The sequence below is a fragment of the Ahaetulla prasina genome, chromosome 4 (assembly GCF_028640845.1).
Source record: "Ahaetulla prasina isolate Xishuangbanna chromosome 4, ASM2864084v1, whole genome shotgun sequence".
Taxonomy (NCBI): Eukaryota; Metazoa; Chordata; class Lepidosauria; order Squamata; family Colubridae; genus Ahaetulla; species Ahaetulla prasina.
Genome location: NC_080542.1, coordinates 91,889,104 through 91,910,749, shown reverse-complemented (window position 1 = coordinate 91,910,749; position 21,646 = coordinate 91,889,104). Strand labels below are relative to the sequence as shown.

At 40.3% G+C, this 21,646-nt stretch overlaps 1 protein-coding gene across 2 annotated transcripts in view; it reads left to right on the top strand.

Annotated features, from left to right (window-relative positions):
• The first annotated feature begins 250 nt into the window (after positions 1 to 250).
• STT3B (STT3 oligosaccharyltransferase complex catalytic subunit B) overlaps positions 251 to 21,646 on the top strand; it is a 76,923-nt gene continuing 55,527 nt past the window's right edge. Inside the window, exons 1-2 of one of the 2 annotated variants that reach the window (XM_058183613.1) lie at positions 251 to 1,089; positions 13,287 to 13,395. In XM_058183613.1, the coding sequence (XP_058039596.1) occupies positions 803 to 1,089; positions 13,287 to 13,395 (396 nt within the window). In that variant the 5' untranslated portion in view covers positions 251 to 802. The remainder of the gene's footprint in view (positions 1,090 to 13,286; positions 13,396 to 21,646) is intronic. The other variant, XM_058183612.1, reaches the window with a different exon arrangement.

Here is a 21,646-nt window from a genome sequence, read left to right as displayed (position 1 = left end):
ACGTCAGCGCTTAATTTCTCACGTGACGGGGAAAAAAGCGACTCTACTCCGTCACCGGTTAACGTGTCAGCCAATCAAACGATTCCACTTAGCACAGGTTTTTTTTTATAATTTGTGAAAAATGATAAAGTCCCCGCCTTACTGTAGCCGCGCCCTATGGTTGTCGATCGTAATTGGCTATCGCTTTGTCCTTTTGAAGTACCTGTCGCTCTCTGACAGGTTAATAGAAAGATGTTGACGAAAACGGGAGGAGAAGAGTCTCGGCTCCTCCCAATGAAGCGTCAGCGATCAAGCTCAAGCCTCAATTAACCGTCTTAGCTTCTTCCCCGCCTCCGTTTCTCACGCGCCGCCCAACGGCTGTCTACGGTCCCGCGCTTTATTTCTCCACCCATTTCGCTTTCCTCGATCTACTCGAACGCATTCTTGAGCCAATTCATTTTCACGCGGAAGCAACTTTTGTCTGTCTCTCCTCTTATTCTCATATCCACGCATTATTTCCCTCCCCCCCCATCTCCCTCTCTCTCTCGCGCGCGCGCCCTGCTTCAGTCTCGTGCCCGCTTTCTGGCGTCGCATTGGGATGTTGGCGGCGGCCGCCGCAACGGGCATTAGTTCCTGGGTCGCTCAAGAAGAGGCGGCGGCAGGGAAGTGCTTCCCCCGCCAGTGAAAAGAGCGCGGAAGAAGACAGTGATTTCAGCCGCTTCCCTCGTCTTCTTTTGCGAAGCGTGCTGAGGGATAGAGGCGGCGTCTGCTCCTCCTTCGCTGCGCGTTAGGCGGAGAAAAAGCGAGGAGCCCGGGGACCAACATGGCGGAACATTCAGCCCCCGACCAGAAGCACAAGTCGGGTGCTGCTGTCTCGTCGTCATCTTCAAATTCGCAAGCGCTGGCTAACAGTCGAGGTGGTTCACTGGCGGCTACCGGCCCCGGCGCCCCAGCTGGAGGAGGGGGCCTGTCGGGGGGCCTGTCGCAACCGGCAGGCTGGCAGTCGCTGCTTTCCTTCACGATCCTTTTCCTGGCCTGGCTGGCTGGTTTCAGTTCCAGGCTCTTCGCCGTCATCCGTTTCGAGAGCATCATACACGAGTTCGACCCCTGGTAAGAATTAGAGACGTCGGAAACTGACTCCAGTGCTGCTCCACGCGGCGGTGGACGACCAAGTGACCGCAGTAAAACTAAGGAATAGGGAAGCGGGTTAATGAGAGAGCTGCGTGTGGTCTTTGAGAAGATGGGGGAAACCGAGATAAAAGAGTTTTTTAAATGCAAATGAGAAAAAATTGCGGGAGTGTTTGGTGAGAGGCGGACGTGCTTTGCGGTGCTGCAAATGAAAGGACGGCTGGGAGGGAGGGGTGGCGTGTGGAAAGATGAGCCGGAGTTGGTTTTGAGGGTGCCAGGTGGGATGGTGGAATAGCCAACAATTGTTATGGTTGAGATAGGTATTTTAATCGTAAAATTGTCTTGTGACTCTGCCAAAACACCCGACAGTCTTGCCTAAGCTTACGACTTGAATGCGATCGGGTGTTGGATCAAGAGGCCCCAAGTCGTTTTTATTTCTTCAGTGGGTAAAACTTGTGCAGCGTTGCTGTAATCCTCGCTGCGGCATAGACAAGCGTGCGTTTGCGTTTCTCTATGGAAGAGAGGCCGGAATAGAGCAAGGGAGCAAGTAATTAAAAAGCAATAGACGCTGAAGAAGCGGGACCTTTTGCAATAAATTATCGGGATGTGAGCAGAGGAACCAGTGGAGGGGCATACTGTGTACAAATAGACCCTGTTCATATATGAGATAGTTATGCCTTCGATAGCCAAATTTCTTCAGCAATTCAGTCTATATTTCTTACGGAAGCTGTGGACTTTTAACTTTATGGTTCACCACCCAGCATATTATGAACTAGTAATAATATTCCAGTGAATTAAAAAAGAAAATGAGTAGGACTTTCATTTTAAGTAGATGCATGATTTTTTTATTGACACATATTTTTGTGATCACGTGATCCTTTCTGTGTAACTGAATTTAAAATTACAATTTCCATTTTATGAAGTATGATTTTTACATGCCTGTATGACAGTTATAAAAAATATTCCTTTGATGCACAAAGATGGAAAGATTTGACCTTTCTGCAAGCGAAGAATGGTAGGTGAAAATGATGGAACTTGCTGAGATAGCTAAATTAACTTCAATCATAAGAGAAAAGACAATATTTATCTTTATGGATAACTGGAAACCCTATAGAATTTTTATGTGAAAGACAAATGAATTTATCATTAATAGTTTCGATGAATAGACAGAATAAATTATAGAAAAGTATGTTGTAACCGTAGAGTAAGAGGTAAATTTACAATTGGCCTTATAATTGCCATAAGTATGTTGTAACCGTAGAGTAAGAGGTAAATTTACAATTGGCCTTATAACTGCCATAAAGAAAATAGGAAACTATTTATCTCTATTTTTTCTTTCTATTTATCTCTTACTTTTCTGCACTTAGCTTTCTTTGATTTATTTTCTTTTTCTTACTTTATATTACTTTGTACTTTCTTTTTAAAAAAATCTTTAATAAAATTTGATTCATTATACATCAGATCTTGGCCAGAGTAGACTACCTCAATTTGATGTAATTTCCTCCAAAAATTGTTACATATGGGAATACTATTCTGCATTATTTGCCCTCAATATTTTCTTGACACAGAATAGGATCTAATTCTTGTGATGAGCTGCAAGCTTGTAGAATTATTTCTGATCAATAAGTTTCTGTGTTTCTGATTCTATACTTTAATTACTAAACTGGAGATAGTTGCACCATTTTTCCCATCTTGCCCTTATAATATCTATTTTATATTGCATTTTTCACCTGCCATATGGATTTTACATTAGGGCAGGTTGAATTTGAAGTATTGAAAAGACTGCTGCATTATTGTACATGTAAATACGTACCACACTTTTAACTTACATTTTACAAAAACTAATATAGAAGAGTTAAATCCATTCTGTCCTTCTGTTTTTTGTTTTTGTTTTGGTACAAAATCCTTGAACTTTGTACTGAGATGGGAATGCTTCTATCTTTGCTCCTGGGACTATTCCAGTTAGATTAGTGTGGAAAATGGCCTGTAGAAAAATATTTCTGAGAATAGGTGTAGTGTTAGAACAGTTGGCTGAGATGAGAAATCATTTATTTATTACCATTCTGTTCAAACAAATCATGCTGCAGCAAACTTAAACTTCCATTTTACCATTATACTGTTAGCATAATAAAGTAGACAATCCTGTTCTTTGTTTAATTTGGCATTTGAATTGAAAAGCAGTTATCTTACATCTTATGAAGCTGTTAATCAGTGTTTTCACTATTAAACAGATGTACAATTGCTTTATTACTTTTCAGAAAATACTTTCTATAAATCCGTAATATTCAAATAACCATGTCAAAGTAAACATGTCAAACATCTCCCTGAGTACTGAGGATCGCAGGTAGGAAAGATAGTACTGGATGAATTAAAAGATACAAATCATTCCATTAATTTATTTCTAAATACTTTGATGCCTTTTTTTCTCCTCTCAGCCTACTGCTTTGGTTGAAAGCAATAATGTTTGGGGGCTATTTCCACATACTAAAAGAGATAAGAAAATTAAAATTCTGGATTGTATGTAGAAAAACTGATTTTTTTTTTTAAAAATTGATCTTTAACAAAATATTAATATATTACATTATTAGGTAATCAAATATATTTGACAGTATTTTAAATAGGCAATAACAGTTGGAAATAGAAGATGATACAAAACATAAGTACAGAGATAATCAAATTACATTTCAAAGCAGGAACAGTTACAAAGAAGCTACCTCCTTTTTGCTTTAATATTCTTCACATATAAGACAAATAATTGAGATAAATTCATCATAGAAAATAAAAAGGTCTTTCAGAAATCGTATATAACAGTTTACAAAGCAGTTTACAGAGTCAGCATATTGCCCCCAACAAACTGGGTCCTTATTTTACCAACTTCAGAAGGATAGAAGGCTGAGTCAACTATCTATGAGACTCAATCTGCTGAACAGCTGGCAGTCAGTGTCAGCAGAATTAGCCTGCAATACTGCATTCTAACCACTGCTCTTATAATATCCTTTTTTTACAACCCCGTAATCCCTTAATTCGGGGTAGAGTTGTGGCAACTGGATGGATTTATTGGCTGGATACCCATTCTGACATCACATAGGGTTTGGAGCAAATATTTTTTCTTTGCACCCTTGGAGAGAAACATCTGCTGCTACCTAGGATTGAACACTCAATCTTCTGAATGGGAGATGAGTGTCTTCACCACTAGGTTACCAAGCTGCATAATATAATGCAATGCAATGCCAAATCCAATCTGACTATGCAACAGACCATTAAATTACTATTCCTATAGTATCGCCTTGGTGTGATATAATGTGAAAATATTTAAACTAGGATGGCCACTTTTAGCTTCACTGGGCATTTTTAAACAATTGTTAAATTAAAATGGCAACTTGTAAGATTTTTGGAGACAGCATTTGGCTTAATGAGTCTGTGTATCTCCAATAAAAAACAAAGAGGGAACCTACTCAGGATTAATTCTATCTTTTCAATTTTGATATTAAATAATACAGATTGTATTTAGAATAAAAATAGTGTCCTGCGGAGCCCCCAACTGAAATACAGATTTTTTTAAAATTTTGATCAAACTCAGTTTTTTCTAAGATCTAACCAGTTTACCCAGAGCTGCAATTTGGAGAAAACAGTAATCGTAATTTTTTTTTTTTAAATTTCAAAGCGTTCTGCTGAATTGTTGTTTTATTCTAGATCCCTCCTTCCCCAGATAAAACAAAACAAGGAAAAGTTATAGCACCTGTATCCCAGTAATTCCATGTTTAATTATTTTGATTGAAAATGGATGAGTTTGTCTTAGTAATTTACATTGTAGAGATCAGTTTATACATATATAATCTATTTCAGTAACACAGTGCTCTTTTGTACAAGGAGAGTATTAGGTAGCTTCTATTTTCAAAGGGAAAATATTGAAAAGTTAACTATATTTTTATAATTAAGACTTATTTTCTTTGTAGTAGAAAATATTATAAACTTGCAACTATAAACTTCTCTTTTTGATTTTTCCCTCAAAATCTACGTATCTGATTTTGAATTTTGACCTTAATTTCTCTTTATGTTTGCTATATATTTGTGCCTGTGATGGTTGTCCTGAATAATTTAGATTTTTTATTTATCCTTAAGTAGATGCTTGTATTTAGCAATAGCATTATAACAATACGACTTATACCTATATAAGTTCACAGTGCTTTATAGCCCTCTCTAAGCAGTTTACAGCATATTGCCCCCAAGAATCTGGGTCTCGCATTTTACCAACCTCAGAAGGATAGAAGGCTGAGTCAACCTTCAGCCAGTGTGATTGAAACTGCTGGCAGCTGGCAGTCAGCAGAAGTAACCTGCAGTTTTGCATTCTAACCACTGCGCCATCATGGCTCTTTAGTGAAGTTCATACCTATTGATTTCTTTGTATTTCTTTTGTTACCATTACCATTCCATAATGGTTGCTTTTGAATCATGATCACATAACAGTTACAAGAAGGAATTCTCTTCTATTTTGATTAATCAGTTTATAAATTTCCTGAACAGCAACTGAACTAAACTGGTTTGCTAATGGTTTTTGAAACTGACTTTTTAAATTAAGTTAACTACTTCAGTTTCAGAGATAGGTAGCCTGTGGTTAATTGAATTAGAACATTTCTAAATGCCTCATGGATATACTTAAGGTAGTTGAGCAAACTAAACCTAAACTGGAGCATCTTCCTATGAAGTTGAACTTCCGTGTTTAAAAATAGTAATTCATTCCATTTTTAAAATAGTTGGCTTTGTAAAAACTGTTATTACAGAACAATTAAAACTCAGACCACATGTCTTCTGAATAGTTTTTATCCCAGAGCTATAATTGCACTCAACAATGAACTAAAAGATCACTATCAGTGAGCTGTGGGATAGCATTACTTGGTCTGTTGTGTGGATGCTTGGGTGGTTTAGGAGTTGGAAATTTTTGGTGGGTGGGGGGTGTGTGTCTGTGGATTGTCATGTGTATTGGGCTTGGTCTCTGGGTGTTATATGAATTTTGTTGTATGGGTATACTCTGAATATATGTACAATGACAAACTTAAAATAAATAAATAAAATAAAAATATTCAGTTAATTGTTAAAAGTAAGATGTTCCATTGTCTTATCTATTTTTTAAAAATTCTCCCTGGGATACATCTTAGCAGTAATGGAAACTATTGATTGTTGCATTGCCATATAATTTAGTCCACACAAGCGAAATTGACTATATCATGTCAAGTGAGAAAACCATATTCTCCAATTGTACTGTCATCAATTGTTTTAACGTAGGAAGTGATCATAGAATGGTACAAGCTAAAGTAAAAATAAAAACAGCATATGAAAATGATAAAGGCATCACAAAAAACAAAAATACGGAGTGATAAGCTGTTCGAGGAAAACAGCAATTTTGATATTAATTTATCAAATCTCTTCAGTCTTTTGCAAGATTTGGAAGAGATGGACATTATGGAGCAAAATGAATGAATAGTCAAAAACATCCTTGAATCTGCTACATCTATAACACCGCTAGAAAAACATATGGTCAAAATTCTCTGATGAAATGATTGGTTTAATGAAAAATGATGTACAGTGAAGAATACCACAAGATTCACTAATAAACTGGAGTACATTGAACTTTGCAAGACAATAAGAAAACATATCAAAGAAGAAATACATCAGTTTAACATGAAGCTTGTGAAAAAGACAAATAAAACAAAGGGATTAATAGAAGAAAATGCAAGCTTATAAATACAGGAAAGAAGGTTTTTGCATTAAAATGTGGCAATAGTTCTGTGTGTAGAACTAGGCAGGAAATACTAGAAATAATTGGAAAATTTTATTCAGATCTATACAAAGATCAAGACCACTTAAAAGTAACAACATCTACAAAAGAAGAAATATCAGATATCCTAGTAAAGAAAGTATCCTGCCATAAAATTAATGAAAAATTTCAAAGTTTCAGGAAGTGATTGTTTAAAGACTGAAAATTAATGGCCATAGTTTATACAAGATACTAGCAAAACTATACTGGAGATAGCTCAGAGAAGAAAAAATACCCAATTCACGGAAAAATGCTGAAGTGATTCTTATGCACAAGAAATGTATCCAAGATGATTTAAAAACTATTACCCAATAAGCCTTCTTTCAGTCATCAACAAGGTTTTCACCAAAATAATAGCAAAAAGAATATTAAGAACATTAAATGATGTACAGCCAAAGGATCAGGCAGGGTTCACAAGTGGCTACAGTACAATGGATTACATCCAGGTTGTTAAGCAAGTCTTGAACAGCACAGTGAGTACACCATACCTCTGTGCATGGCTTTCATTGACTACCAAAAGGTGTTTGACTCTATTCCAGCAAGCAATAATTAATACATTGCTCAACTAAGGCATAGATATTACTTACATAAATTTACTGCAATCAATATATGAAAAAGCAGTGGTGACAATTTGCCTTAATGATCTTAAAGTGGAAATAAACATAGAATGAGGTGTACGACAAGGCAATACAATATCACCTATCCTTTTCTCAGCCTGCCTTGAAGAAGTATTTTGCAAACTAGAATAGGCAAAAAATAGAATAAAAATCAATGGCACCTATTTGCAGATAATGATGTTCTCTTCTCACAAGGCCCAGAAGAGCTATAAAGACACATAGGGGAGCTGCACATGGAAAGAGACATGCTTGGCATTACAAGATAAGATAGAAAGACCTGCACAAGGATTAAAGAACAAACAAAACGATCTCTTATATGATCTCATCAAGAGAGTAAAAGAATTGAAATGGAAATAGGTTGGTTACATGGGATTGCAGATGGACCAAGGCAGTGACAGAACGGATAAAAAGCATCCATGAAAGAGACCTAAAACAAGGTGAATTGATGACATCAGCAAATATTGCAAGCCCAATTGGCAAAACAAAGCTCAGGACCATATTGGTTGTAAACATCTGGAAGTGACCTTGATCCTGCAATGGATAGACAATGGCGATGATGATGATGATGATGATAATGATAGCATCTTTTTAGAATCGATCCCTTGATAGACCACTTTCTAGTTAGCTTTTGTCTAAATTGTAAAATTAATGGAATTAACATAATATAAAATTTAATTCTTCCATTATCCACATTTTACTAATATTTTGTAAATATAGAATAGAAAAATGTCTTTTTTATAGTGCTATATATAATATAACTGACCTGGATTCATTCAGAAGAGATTATTATGAATACTTCTAGTGGTCATGTCCTGTACAATTTATTGTTCTTACAGGCAGTTAATATTCTCTGAGACAATAGGATGACTCTTACATTAACATTATTATGCTATAGATAGTTATGCATATTAAACACTTATTATTACATCAAGTTAAAAAAGCAAGGTAGTCCTTGAGTTATGACAGTAATGGACCCTGCACAATATTGTCATAAGTCAGACTGATGGTTAAGTGAATAGCTTATTAACCATCCCCCCCCCCCCCATCCCTGCTCTTTCCAATGCATTTGTTGAATGAACACACAGGTTAAATGGAGTATGAGTTGCCTTGGTTAGGGCAGACTCAGACACCTAATCCAGGCACAAACTTTCTGCATTGGACCTCCAAGGCCTCTTCCCTACTTCCTGAGATACCCTGTGCTCTGCTTCCTGCTTTTAGGAGTCCCCAGAGCTCTTTGGGCTTCCTTCATACCCACACTGCCACAACCACATACTTACCTTTCAAAGATACTCGGAGGTCAGAGTAGATAAGGTGATCTGTCCATTGTGTTGCTGGGCGATGTGGCACAATTGAAGAGAAGAAATCCTGACAGTTTTCCTTTCACAGTTAGATTTAGCTCCCCTAGCATTAGCTGTGCTAGCATAAAGCTAGTGGAACTAACACTGGGAGAGCTAAGACTAGCAATAAAACGGACATTGGCAGGATTTTTTCTCAGTTGTTCCATATGGCCCAGCAACAGAGAAGACTGTCCTTAACTACCCCAACTTTCTGGGTCCTTCAAAAGGAAAGCAAGTGAAGGGTAATTGGAGGTGGAGAGGAATGGGTGGAACGTGGACGGATAGCAAAGCAAACCTAGTGCCCTTCGGACCAGAGTGGGGGAGAAATAGGTGGGTGGACGCTTAGCATTTCTGCAAAGGGTCATAAGGGTAAATGACTGCAGGGGCCACTTCGGATGTAACTTTGAAATGCCTACATATGTAGCTTTTGAAGGAGGGTTGTAATTTTGAATGGTGGTTAGATGTCCTGTCATACCTCAGGGAATATATATGATTTTAGAAATAACTTTTGTGGGTTTCCCCAATTAATATATTTACTATTATGATTTGAGTGTTTTTGTCAGTTGTACAATAACAACATTGCCATTTTTCAGAATCCTCATTGCAGTTGATAATTTGTTGCTTCTTGGGAATTTGAAGTTCAATATCAAATGCAGATAGCTTAAATGTATTATGGTAAGATTCAAAAGCAGATACTGGCAACTGAAATTTAATCACCCATCAAATTCTGCAGCTGTGGAAAAGAATGCAAAGACCAATTTGATGATGGTAATATAAAACCATATCCAGATTAAACTGTGTCCTTTTGATCATGTATGATGTAATTTTGAGAAAAATATTGAAGTTGTTTCCTACTTTCAAATTATAGATTTTTATGCAAGGCTGTAGAACTTATTCTCTCTTAAAAGCCATATAGCTAGTCCTCACTTAACAACCCTACTTGGGACTGAAATTTCTATTCCTAAGCGAAGTGGTTATTAGGTCATTAGACATCACATGACTGCATTGCTTAGTGATGATAGTTGCAGTAGTTTCAGTTGCAGTCATTGGGTGAGAACTATGCTATTATTAGGCCAGGATCTCAATAACATACCTGCTTGCAGCACCATCTGCCAAACTAGATATGGCCTCAAAAGGCCCTTCCAAGACCTCCAATAACTCACTTGCATGGCAGCCCCATGCTCATTACCTTAGATTTCCTTCTCTTCCCACAAAACGTTTGTGCTTTGGGATACAACAGATACTGGGACTGTCAGGGTTGCCATTGCTAAGTAATGATAATGGTAAAAAAATGATAATTATGTTGCTTAGTGACAGAAATCTTTGTCCCCATTAATGTTATAACCTGAAGTTTACCTACAAACATATGTTCCTTTCTTGTTTGCAGAACTAGTTGCAGATCCATTAAAGTTGCAGGTCATTAAATTACTTCTGTAAGCTCAGTATCTTCTGCCCATTTGTCCTATAAGAATCAGTGTCTCAAGATTCTAAAACAATTCTAGTTGAAATCACTTTGGAATTTGGCAGAGTTAAATCCTCCCTGAGTATGTATAATTTTCTGCTGCAGTTCAGTTAATTGGATATAAAGTTTCCAAATATTTTTGCCTTTATAATGTTTTGGTGAAAGTATTAACATTTGAAAGTTGCTTATAAGCATGATGAAGGTTTTTTTTTAATTTACAGGTGTCAGAAATGTTTTTATTTTTTAAATCATCATGTGAACTTAAAACATTTATTATTGCCTTCTAGCAGAAATATATTTTAAACAAGTTACTGGTATTTATACAAATCTGTCTCTCCCTCCCTCCCTCCATCTATATACATACAGACGAACATACATACAAACAAACAAACATACATACATACATACATACATACATACATATATATATATATATATATATATATATATATATATATATATATATATATACATACATACATACATACATACATACATACATACATACATACATACATACATATATATGGATGATGCCTCAACGTTGGCAAAAATACTTTGAAAATAGAGGTTAAGGATTAAAGTGGTAGGGTGAATGAACAGCATGGCATACTTGTAAAGCAGTGATAGTCAACCTGGTCCCTACCGCCCGCTAGTGGGTGCTCCAGCTTTCACGGTGGTGGTAGGGGTTTTGTCCAATACTGAAGCACTTTCCTTTTTTTTAATTTAATTGGCTTTTTAAAAAAAATTCATAGCATTATTTAAAAACATTTTCATTAGGTTTTCATAAAATTCCCCGTGACAATTTAAATTTCTGAAAAGATACTATTTGTATCGCCCACGCATAAGTTTAATTCACGTTACGTAAGTGAAATTAAATGGTGTTATAGTGCGACTGCAAACAAAAGAGCCTTGTCCCAGAATAGCTCACGCATTTCCTCCCACACCACCCAGCTGTAACAGACAAGCGGAGCTGGTAGCCGCCGCCACCCCCCAAAACCCAATCCACGATGCGCGAGATGCAAGGACAGACGACGATACACTTTATAAATCACCATTATTGTAGAACTGGTGGGCAGTTAGAAAATTTTACTACTAACAGAGATACAAAAGTGGGCAGTAGGTATAAAAAGGTTGACTACCCCTGTTGTAAAGGAAGGTGCTTCAAGAACCCAACCAGCTTGTGAGACCATTGCTACAAGAAGGACTTTCAAAAGAAGTTTGGTATGTCTGGTTTTGAAAGGAAGAAAAAAGGCTAGAACTCCCTTGGGTATTCCCTAAATCTTGTTCTTAGATATTATATGTAAATGTAAATCTTCAAATCAATTGTTTCCCATTTTATTTCTTGTTATCTGTAGAAAAACTCTTAGCTGTATTTTTACTAATTTATCTTTTGTTATGCCAAATATATTTTGACTAAATTGAGGGGTGGGGAGAGAGAGATTACAATTGAGCAAGAGGAAAATAGATACACTGTAGATATCAGGGTACTTAGCTTTACTACCAGTTCGCATCGTGCCCGCGTGCATGCACAGGTCACTTTTGATGACATTCAGGTCAGTGGGTAGAGCCCCCCACCGGTTTTACTACAGGTTCTATAGAACCGGTCCGAACCGAGGCAATCCGCCACTGGTAGATACACAAATAGCCACCTAAATGCTTTCCTGTCATTAATTATTTTGACTAATCCAAATTTGCTTTTAGATTAATGTTTTCCTTTGTTTAGGTTTCATACCTCAATATTTTTTGCAAAGTAAGTTTCATGCTCACTGGTGTGGCATACGTCCTCTGAGCCAAGTGTAAGCTAGAATTTCAGTAATAGTTGATTTGATGTTGCTTTGTAATTATATTAAAATACTTGTCATTCTTTACTGAGAACCATGTTATTCCTTCTGAATACTTTCGAATTGGCAGCTTCTATTAAAATTGAGCAGTATCTTTATCCAAATGTTTTGCATTATAATTCCTGTCATGCCATGCTTCCTCAGAATAATAGTTGCAATCCATCGCTAAGGAGTTATCAAGCTTGGAAGATTAATCTGTAATAGCCATTCCATAGTCATTGTCATAAAAGCATCCTATTGAAAAGTACAGTATATAATTCTATTTGAACAAAATAATATTTTTGCTAGTAAATAAAATCTAAGAATCTTATGTTAGTTGAAGTTTTCTATAATATCTTGATTATTTATAATCGGATTTGATTTTTAATTTTTCAAAAATTTAACCTCTGCGTTATATAAATCTAAATAATTCAATAAATATTAAAGTAATTAATTGCAAATAATAATTCTCAATTTATCATACATTTAAAAGTGAATTAGACTTAGAATTCCCTTTTCCCTAATAATATTTTTCATACAATAATATTTGAAAGCTTAATTTCAAAGTTATACATAACATCAAAACATAGTTGCACATTCATTTATAAATCTTGCCGGTCTAGGATTCCTCTTTAATGTAATAAATACATACGTAGATATTTTAGAGTTGGGAGCAAAAAAATAATGATGAAATAGCAATTTTATTCTTTTTTCCATTTAGTAAAACTAAAAAATAACGATTCTGGAACTCTTCCTTAACATTGGAATGGAATATTTATGAAAAAGTTACATATCAATGGTCAGATATATACAAGAGCGCCTATACAGGTGCCAATAGCAATTCAGTCATATTAATAGATACTGCCTTTTCCTTTGACTTTCCTTTGATAGAATTGATCTTGGTGACTGCCTGAGCAAGATCCCTAAGCTTTCTTGACATGATTTTGGAAGTGGTTTGCCATTGCCTGCTTTCTAGGCTTGAGAAAGATTAACTGGCCGTATTTTATTTTAATATTAGAAATTCTAAGCATTAGTTCCTCAAAGAGCACTATACGGATTTGAACATTTACCTGAGGTGACAGTTACTTAGTTGGGTTTTTTTAACATCTGATCTATTTTTTCTAGGTTTAACTACAGATCAACACATCATCTTGCTTCACATGGATTTTACGAATTCTTAAATTGGTTTGATGAAAGAGCATGGTATCCACTAGGAAGAATAGTTGGTGGAACTGTGAGTATCAGAAAAAAATATTCAAGTTCTTGACATAAATCTCTTCAAACTGGACTCTATTTAAATAAACTGTTTTTATATTACTATTTCAATTTCTAGTTTGTATTCAAGAAGTAAATATTCTTGATATTTTTATAGGGAGATATTTTTAGGGATATTTATAGATATCTATAGATATTATATAGATATATTATATATAATTATATATATATTATATATAGATATCTATAGATACTATATAGATATAGATATTATATAGATATAATATAGATATAATATAATATAATATAGATACTATGTAGATATAGATAGATATTTATAGGGAGATATATTTATAGGGAGATATAGGGAGATATTTTTATATCTTGAAATATTCTTGATATTTTTATAGGGCTGGGAAGTGGCTCAGGCTGGTAATGCAGCCTGTTATTAACACACAGCTGCCTGCAATTATAATTACTGCAGGCTCGAGTCCCACCAGGCCCAAGGTTGACTCAGCCTTCCATCCTTTATAAAATAGGTAAAATGAGGACCCAGATTGTTGGGGGGGCAATAAGTTGACTTTGTATGTAAATATACAAATAGGATGAGACTATTGCCTTACACAGTGTAAGCCACCCTGAGTCTTCGGAGAAGGGCGGGATATAAATTCAAATAAAATAAAAAAATAAAAAAAAATATACTCAGTTTTAATTTTTTAATTAAATCAGAATTTTAAATTTATTATAAAAATTTATTAAAAATTATTCTCGCCTCCTAGTTCTTTCGTTACTATCCATCAGATCTGTTAACACATCAAATTAGTTCGTAGTACAATATTCCTACAATGTGGATAATAAAATTACTTCAAACCTTTAAAGGCTTGAACATTAGATATTTGTTATTTACTGTCAAAGATCTAATACATACATTGGTATAAAATCTATAACTTTTCTCACCTCACTAAACCGTAGAGTTGATTAATTTAGTTGATCAGGCTACTTAGGCAAAAGTTCATTAATGTAAAATTGACCCTTACATTAAATATACATTTCTGTTAAAGTTGCATGCTGTATGTTAAAGAGCAATCATATCAAACAGGAGAAGTATACTATTTTTCAGAGTAATAGTAATTTAGAAATAATCCTTGTTTAGCAACCACAGTTGGGATCTGCAACTCAGTCTCTAAGCGAAGTGGTTACCAAGTGAAATTGTGACTGCGCTTATGATCTTATTTCAATTTTCTTTAGATAATGTGGTCAGAAATGTAAGGATTGGACAGGAAGCTCTTTTTTTATCACAATACTAACTCTGAACACTCACAAAATAAGAACTACATATACTAATAGTAATCACTACTTCACTAACATATTTCACAAAATTCAAATACTATAAAAGGGATCATTTTATGGATTTTATTCAAAATTTTCTTAATTAATTTTTTTGTATTATGAAATTGTTTTTAGAGAGAATTCAGATAAATATCTTAATTTAATATAATCTGACAGATACAGGTAGTCCTTGATTTACAACAGTTCATTTAGTGAGAGTTCAAAGTTCCAACAGGATTGACAATCCTTATGACTGTTACAGTATCCCCATGGTCACGTGATCAAAATTCAGATGCTTGGAGATTCATGCTTGACTCATATTTATGATGGTTGTAGTGTCTTGGAGTCACATGATCACCTTTTGTAAACTTCTGACAAGCAAAGTTAATGGAGAAGCCAGATTCACTCAACAACTGTATTACCAACTTAACAATTTCAATGATTCACTTAACTGTAGCAAGAAAAGTTGTTAAAATTGGGCAAAATTCACTTAACAATATTTATTTTATTTATTTATTTATTAAATTTTTATACCGCCCTTCTCCCAAGGGACTCAGGCCGGTGTACAGCCAAAAGATAAAAAACATAAAAAATATACAATTAAAACAACAATTTAAAACCGAGCATATTAGAAAAAAATGACCAACATTAAAAAATTTTGAATTTAAAATTTCGAACCCTAAAATAATAGAACCCCAGTTAAAAATTTAAAAATATTAAGCCAGTCCCGCTTGAATAAATAAGTGCGTTTTCAGCTCACGGCGAAAGGTCCGAAGATCAGGCACTTGACGTAATCCAGGGGGAAGTTCGTTCCAGAGCGTAGGAGCTCCCACAGAGAAGGCCCTGCCCCTGGGGGCCGCCAGCCGACATTGTTTGGCGGACGGCACCCTGAGAAGACCCTCTCTATGTGAGCATACGGGTCGGTGGGAGACATGAGGTAACAGCAGGCGGTTCCGTAAGTACCCGGGCCTAAGCCATGGAGCGCTTTGAAGGTGGTGAGCAAAATCTTAAAGCGCACCCGAAAGACCACAGGAAGCCAGTGCAAGCTGCACAGGATTGGTGTTACATGGGAGCAACGAGTTGCTCCCACTATTACCCACGCAGCTGCATTCTGGACTAGCTGCAGCCTCCGGGTGCACTTCAAGGGCAGCCCCATGTAGAGAGCATTGCAGTAATCCAAACGGGAAGTGACAAGAGCATGAGTGACCGTGCATAAGGCATCCCGGTCAAGGAAGGGGCGCAAATGGCGAACCAAGCGTACTTGGTGAAAAGCCCTCCTGGAGACGGCCACCAAATGATCGTCAAACGACAGCCGCCCATCCAGGAGGACGCCCAAGTTGCGCACCCTTTCCATTGGGGCCAATAACTCGCCCCCGACAGCCAGCTGCAGGTGCAGCTGGCTGTACCGGGGTGCCGGTATCCACAGCCACTCCGTCCTGGAGGGATTGAGCTTGATCTGTTTCTCCCCATCCAGACTCGTACAGCTTCCAGACACCAGGACAGCACTTCGACAGCTTCGTTGGGGTGGTCCGGGGTGGAAACGTACAGCTGCGTATCATCAGCGTACAGATGGTAACTCACCCCGAAACCACTGATGACCTCACCCAACGGCTTCATATAGATGTTGAACAGGAGAGGCGAGAGAATCGACCCCTGCGGCACCCCACAAATGAGGCGCCTCGCGGTCGATATCTACCCCCTGTCAACACCCTCTGCGACCGGTCGGAGAGATAGGAGGAGAACCACTGATAAACGGTGCCTCCCACTCCCAAACCCTCCAACTGATGCAGCAAGATACCATGGTCGATGGTATCGAAAGCCGCTGAGAGATCTAATAGGACCAGGGCAGAGGAACCACCCCTATCCCTGGCCCTCCAGAGGTCATCCACCAACGCGACCAAAGCTGTCTCTGTACTATGACCGGGCCGGAAACCGGACTGGAATGGGTCTAGATAGACGGCTTCATCCAGGTACTGGGGAAGCTGCCGTGCAACCACACTCTCTACAACCTTCACCACAAAGCGAAGGTTGGAGACTGGACGGTTATTCCCCAAAATAGCTGGATCCAGGGAAGGCTTCTTGAGGAGGGGTCTCACCACCGCCTCTTTCAAGGCGGCGGGGAAAACCCCTTCCACCAAAGAAGCATTTATAATTCCCTGGAGCCAGCCTCGTGTCACCTCCTGAGTAGCCAGTACTAACCAGGAGGGACACGGGTCCAGTAAACATGTGGTTGCATGTAACCTCCCCAGCAACCTGTCCACGTCCTCGAGAGCCACAGAATCAAACTCATCCCAAATAACCTCAACAAGACGAGGCTCTGTCATCCCGCTTGGATCATCGCAATTTTGGTCCAGACTATCCCGGAGCTGAACGATTTTATCGTATAGATAACCGTTAAACTCCTCGGCACGTCCCTGTAAGGGGTCATCCCGTCCCTCCTGATGGAGGGAATGGACTACCCGAAACAGGGCGGCCGGGCGGTTATCTGCCGATGCAATGAGGGTGGAAACGTAAGAACGTTTTGCCTCCCTCATTGCCACTAGATAGGTCTTGGTAAAAGACCTAACTAGTGTCCGATCAGCCTTGGAATGGCTAGACCTCCAGGTGCTCTCTAGGCGTCTTCTCCGGCGTTTCATCTCCCTCGGCTCCTCGGAGAACCAAGGAGCCAATTGAGATCTACGCCGGGTCAGAGGCCGCAAAGGCACGACACGGTCCAAAGCCCCAGCCGTGGCCCGTTCACAGGCCGCGACTAGTTCTTCAGTCGTGCCGTGGGCAAGATCCTCAGGGAACGGCCCAAGCTCCATCTGGAACCTCTCAGGGTCCATCAGGCGCCTGGGACGGAACCAACGCATTGGTGCCGTCTCCCTGCGATGGTGAGCGGCGGTCCAAAAGTCTAGGCAAAGGAGAAAATGATCTGACCATGACACCGGTTCTATCACTAAATCTCCTACTTCCAGATCATTAAACCACTGTCCAGAAATAAAAATCAAGTCTAGTGTGCCTCCCCCAGTGTGTGTGGTGCCATCAGTTACTTGAATCAGGTCCAAGGCCGTCATGGAAGCCTGGAACTCCTGGACCACCGTTGATGACAAGCCGGCTGATGGCAAGTTGAAATCCCCCATGACTAAAAGTCTGGGAATCTCAACCGCCACCCTGGCAAGCACCTCTAGTAGCTCAGGCAGGTCTGTAGTCACGCAGCAAGGAGCCAGGTACGCGATCAACAAGCCCATCTGATTCCTATGGCCCCACTTCACAAGGAGGGATTCACAGCCAGCTATCTGAGGCACAGTGGACTCCCTCGGCTCTAGGCTTTCTTTAATCACAACCGCCACCCCCCCACCCCTACCTTGGGCCCTCGGCTGATGGAATGCACGGAAACCTGGAGGGCACAGTTCAACCAGGGGTACACCCCCCTCTGTGCCCAACCAGGTCTCCGTAATGCCCATAAAGTCCGCGGACTCCCTGTGAATAAGGTCACAAATCAAGGGAGCCTTATTAGCCACGGACCGGGCATTGCATAACATCAGTCGAAGACCCAAGCTCTGAGGATCCTGACCATCCGGGGAACGAGTAAGGACTGAGGGGCCGGAGCACGTGATCGCTTTTAAACATCGACCACGTGCTTCCAAAGAACGATACGGCCCCTTGCCTCCGCCATATCTGCCTCTCCCACTTATCGTACAGATGGAATAACACTCTACGCTCAGAACACCCCCCTCCCCCCATCTTCGGACCAGATAAAGTGATGCCGTGAGCCGGCGCTGGTACTGGACATATCCTCCCCGACGGGCTTCTCCCCCTACCCGTCACTCCCCTCCCCCCCTTTAAAAACCCCTTATTTAAAAACCTATTAAAAAACCCCCAAAGGTTCTTCTTCGATGCATGCCACCTCTCTGGGTCCCAAAACCCGTCATTAAGATAGGCCCCCGATAACGTAGAGGGCCATTTCTGCGAGGCGGGGGCACCTCGCAGACGACGGAGTTCCAACGGAGAATATCTCATATCTCATATCGGGCATAAAAAGAGTTCGTCCAATGTCACTGATGGTAATACAGCAGTCATTTTTGAGGGCGGGAAACGTGGAGCCCACAGAAGATAAGATGATAAAACAAGATGATAAAAGCAGGATAAATGCTCTCAAAGCAGTCCTTGAGCATAATCTCTTCCGCAGACCATCAAGGTAGAAATAGCCGGTCTAATAAACATCCCAATGGCCCAGATGACATCCTCCACTCCACAGGGCCCGTGGGAGACCTCGACGGGATGCTGAAAATCCGTTGCTTAAACCAAAGTTAAGCCGGGTTTCCTGGGTCAAGTTGTTAAGGGGCAGTTCAAAACAGCACACGTCCATACTGCCGGTACCGTTGCCCCAAAAGGCCGGAGAAGCTGGGATAAACACTGCCTAAGAGCGGGCCGGAAAACAGGCCAGAACGATAGGCCGGGCATCACCGCCCCACCCCACCGAAACCACCGCCATTTCACCACCCCGTTTCTGCCGACTCTGCTCTGTTCCTGGCCCAGAACTCAGCGACCGCAAATACCTCGAGGGCTAAACCCTTCCATGGTCGCCAAGCAGATCAGCCAGCCAGCCAGTCAGGCAGGGGTCGGCCAGATCGATTCACAGCAGAATACCAGCCTCGGCAGTCAGGAAATCTCCGCCGGGAAAGTAGGCCGGAGCCTCGCAGCCCCGCCCCAACAGAGCCGTCGCCATTTCGCCGCCCTTTCCTCCCTTTCCGCCGACTCGATTCCTGGCACGGCACTCAGCAACCGCAAACTCCTCGAGGGCGAAAAACCCCTCATGCGGTTGCTGAGTAGTTCATCTATCCGGCCAAACAGAGCCGTCGGCTAGATCGTCCAACGCTGCTTCTGGACACAGGACATCTCACCAACGCCCGCTCCGAGACCTCGTTAGGCGGCCATCTTGGACATGCGCAGAAGAAGATCCACTTCATCAGTAATTTTGGGCTCAGTTCTGGTTGTAAGTCTAAGACTACTTGTAAGTAGATCATGTAGATCAGGGGTGCCAGACTCAAGGCCCATGGGCTGCTTAGATCTGGCCCACAGGGCCAGCCTTGAAATATCAAAGGACTGGCCTGCGGTGCTTCTGCTGGCCATTTTGGCAGGCCATGGGAGGGGTGTGTGCACCCCCTGCAGCCTGTTTTTGGCCTCCATGGCCTCCTGCAGCACTCTGCTGGCCTCCACAGCCTCCTCGAGCACTCTACCAACCGAAAATGGGCTGCTGGGGGGCCTTGCAAAGCCTCCATGCGGCCCATTTTCAGCTTCTATTGTCTTCTGCAGCACTGCCAGCTGAAAACAGGTGGGGGGAGACTTGCGAGCTCCCTGCAGCCCATTTTTGGCTGGCAGAGTACTGCAGGAGGCAGTGGAGGCAGAAAACAGCTGCCCAGGGGTCCCTCACAGCCTATTTTGCCTGGCAGAGTGCTGCAGAGTTGCTGGGCAGAAGGTAGCACCTTTTTCACCTTCTCTCTAGCAGCATCTGCCAACCAGAACTAGGTACCCTCCAAGATTGGTTTATTCCCGCCCCCTGCCCCCCCCATAATTCCACCCAAATATTAATGAGGCTTAACTCTGCATAGTTTTTTAATCGAGATAAGGAGAACCAGATGCTAAGATGCTAACTACCGAGATAAGTATTGTATCTAAACCTTGAGACTCTGCCTCCGGAAGCTGATCTAATTTTTCACATTTGATTCATTTAACATTTGTTCTTTTTTCTCCTCCAAGATAGTATCTAAATCATTTGGCAGCAGCATAATGACATAAATACAGAACTCGGTCAGAACTGACCAGGCCCCAATACAGCAAGGTGTCTATATCATCTTTCAAATCATTTTCTAAATAGAAGCTCATTAGAAGATACATCAATTTCTGCGGCCCGTTTTGGCTGGCAGAATGCTGCAGGAGGCAGCACCACCTTCTCCTTGTCTTTACCAGCATCTGCCAACTAGAACTAGGTACCCTCCAATTTCTGCATGCAAAAACCTCTGGCTCTTCACCCAGGTCTTTGATGGGAGAGAGTGAGCCCCCTTGAATCACTGAGTTTTTCATCTTTTATCTTAATCCTTTACCTATGATAGATTTAATTGTAATTTTTTTTATTGTTGTGAGCCACCCAGTGTCATTGAGAATTGGGTGGTATATCAATTTTGTAAATTATTACTAATATTAAGTCCTCCTCTAGGGCTGTGTCAGAGGTAGTAACAAAGATTGATAGACTGTTGGACAGACAGTTTTTAGAGACATCTGGAGAAATTGTCAGTTCATTTATGCTCTGCTCCTATACAAAAGAGTAAAGCCTCATAGCAGCTGGGGACTCCCCATGTCTTTAATCTTTACATTATGGAATTAAACTATTTGTGCCAGAAAATAAATCTCTCTTTGTCTGGAATAATTGTTTTGAATGCAAATAGGAAAATGTATCTTAAGCCTCTGTCAGATGCCCACCATGGCCATGCCCACCCGCCGCCATGCCCCACCGCCACTCCCGGCCTTCTAAGGTCAAACACAACTCTGATGCGGCCCTCAATGAATCAGCTCCTGATGTAGATTATTTCCCTCTGAAGCTGTATTGGAGGGTTTAAGTTCTGGAACCTTTTATATCATGGTTATACAATATAGCAGTGATGGTGAACCTTTTCAACACTGAATGGCAAAGAGGGAGCGCAACACCAACTGCCAAAGGGAACACTTCATACGTGCACTTATCAGGGCTGCGACCAGGAAGAGGAGCTACCCAGGGAGCATGTGCGAGCCAGGTAAGGTACTTGCAGTTTCCAGCGTGTGCCAGAAAGTATTCTGGTTACTGTCACGCAGCCACCAATCAGCTGGCTGGCACACATGCTCACACCAGAAAATGGAAGACCAGCTCTTCTGGTTTCTGGCATTGCCACACACACAAAAGCCAGCTGATCGGCACGTGCACA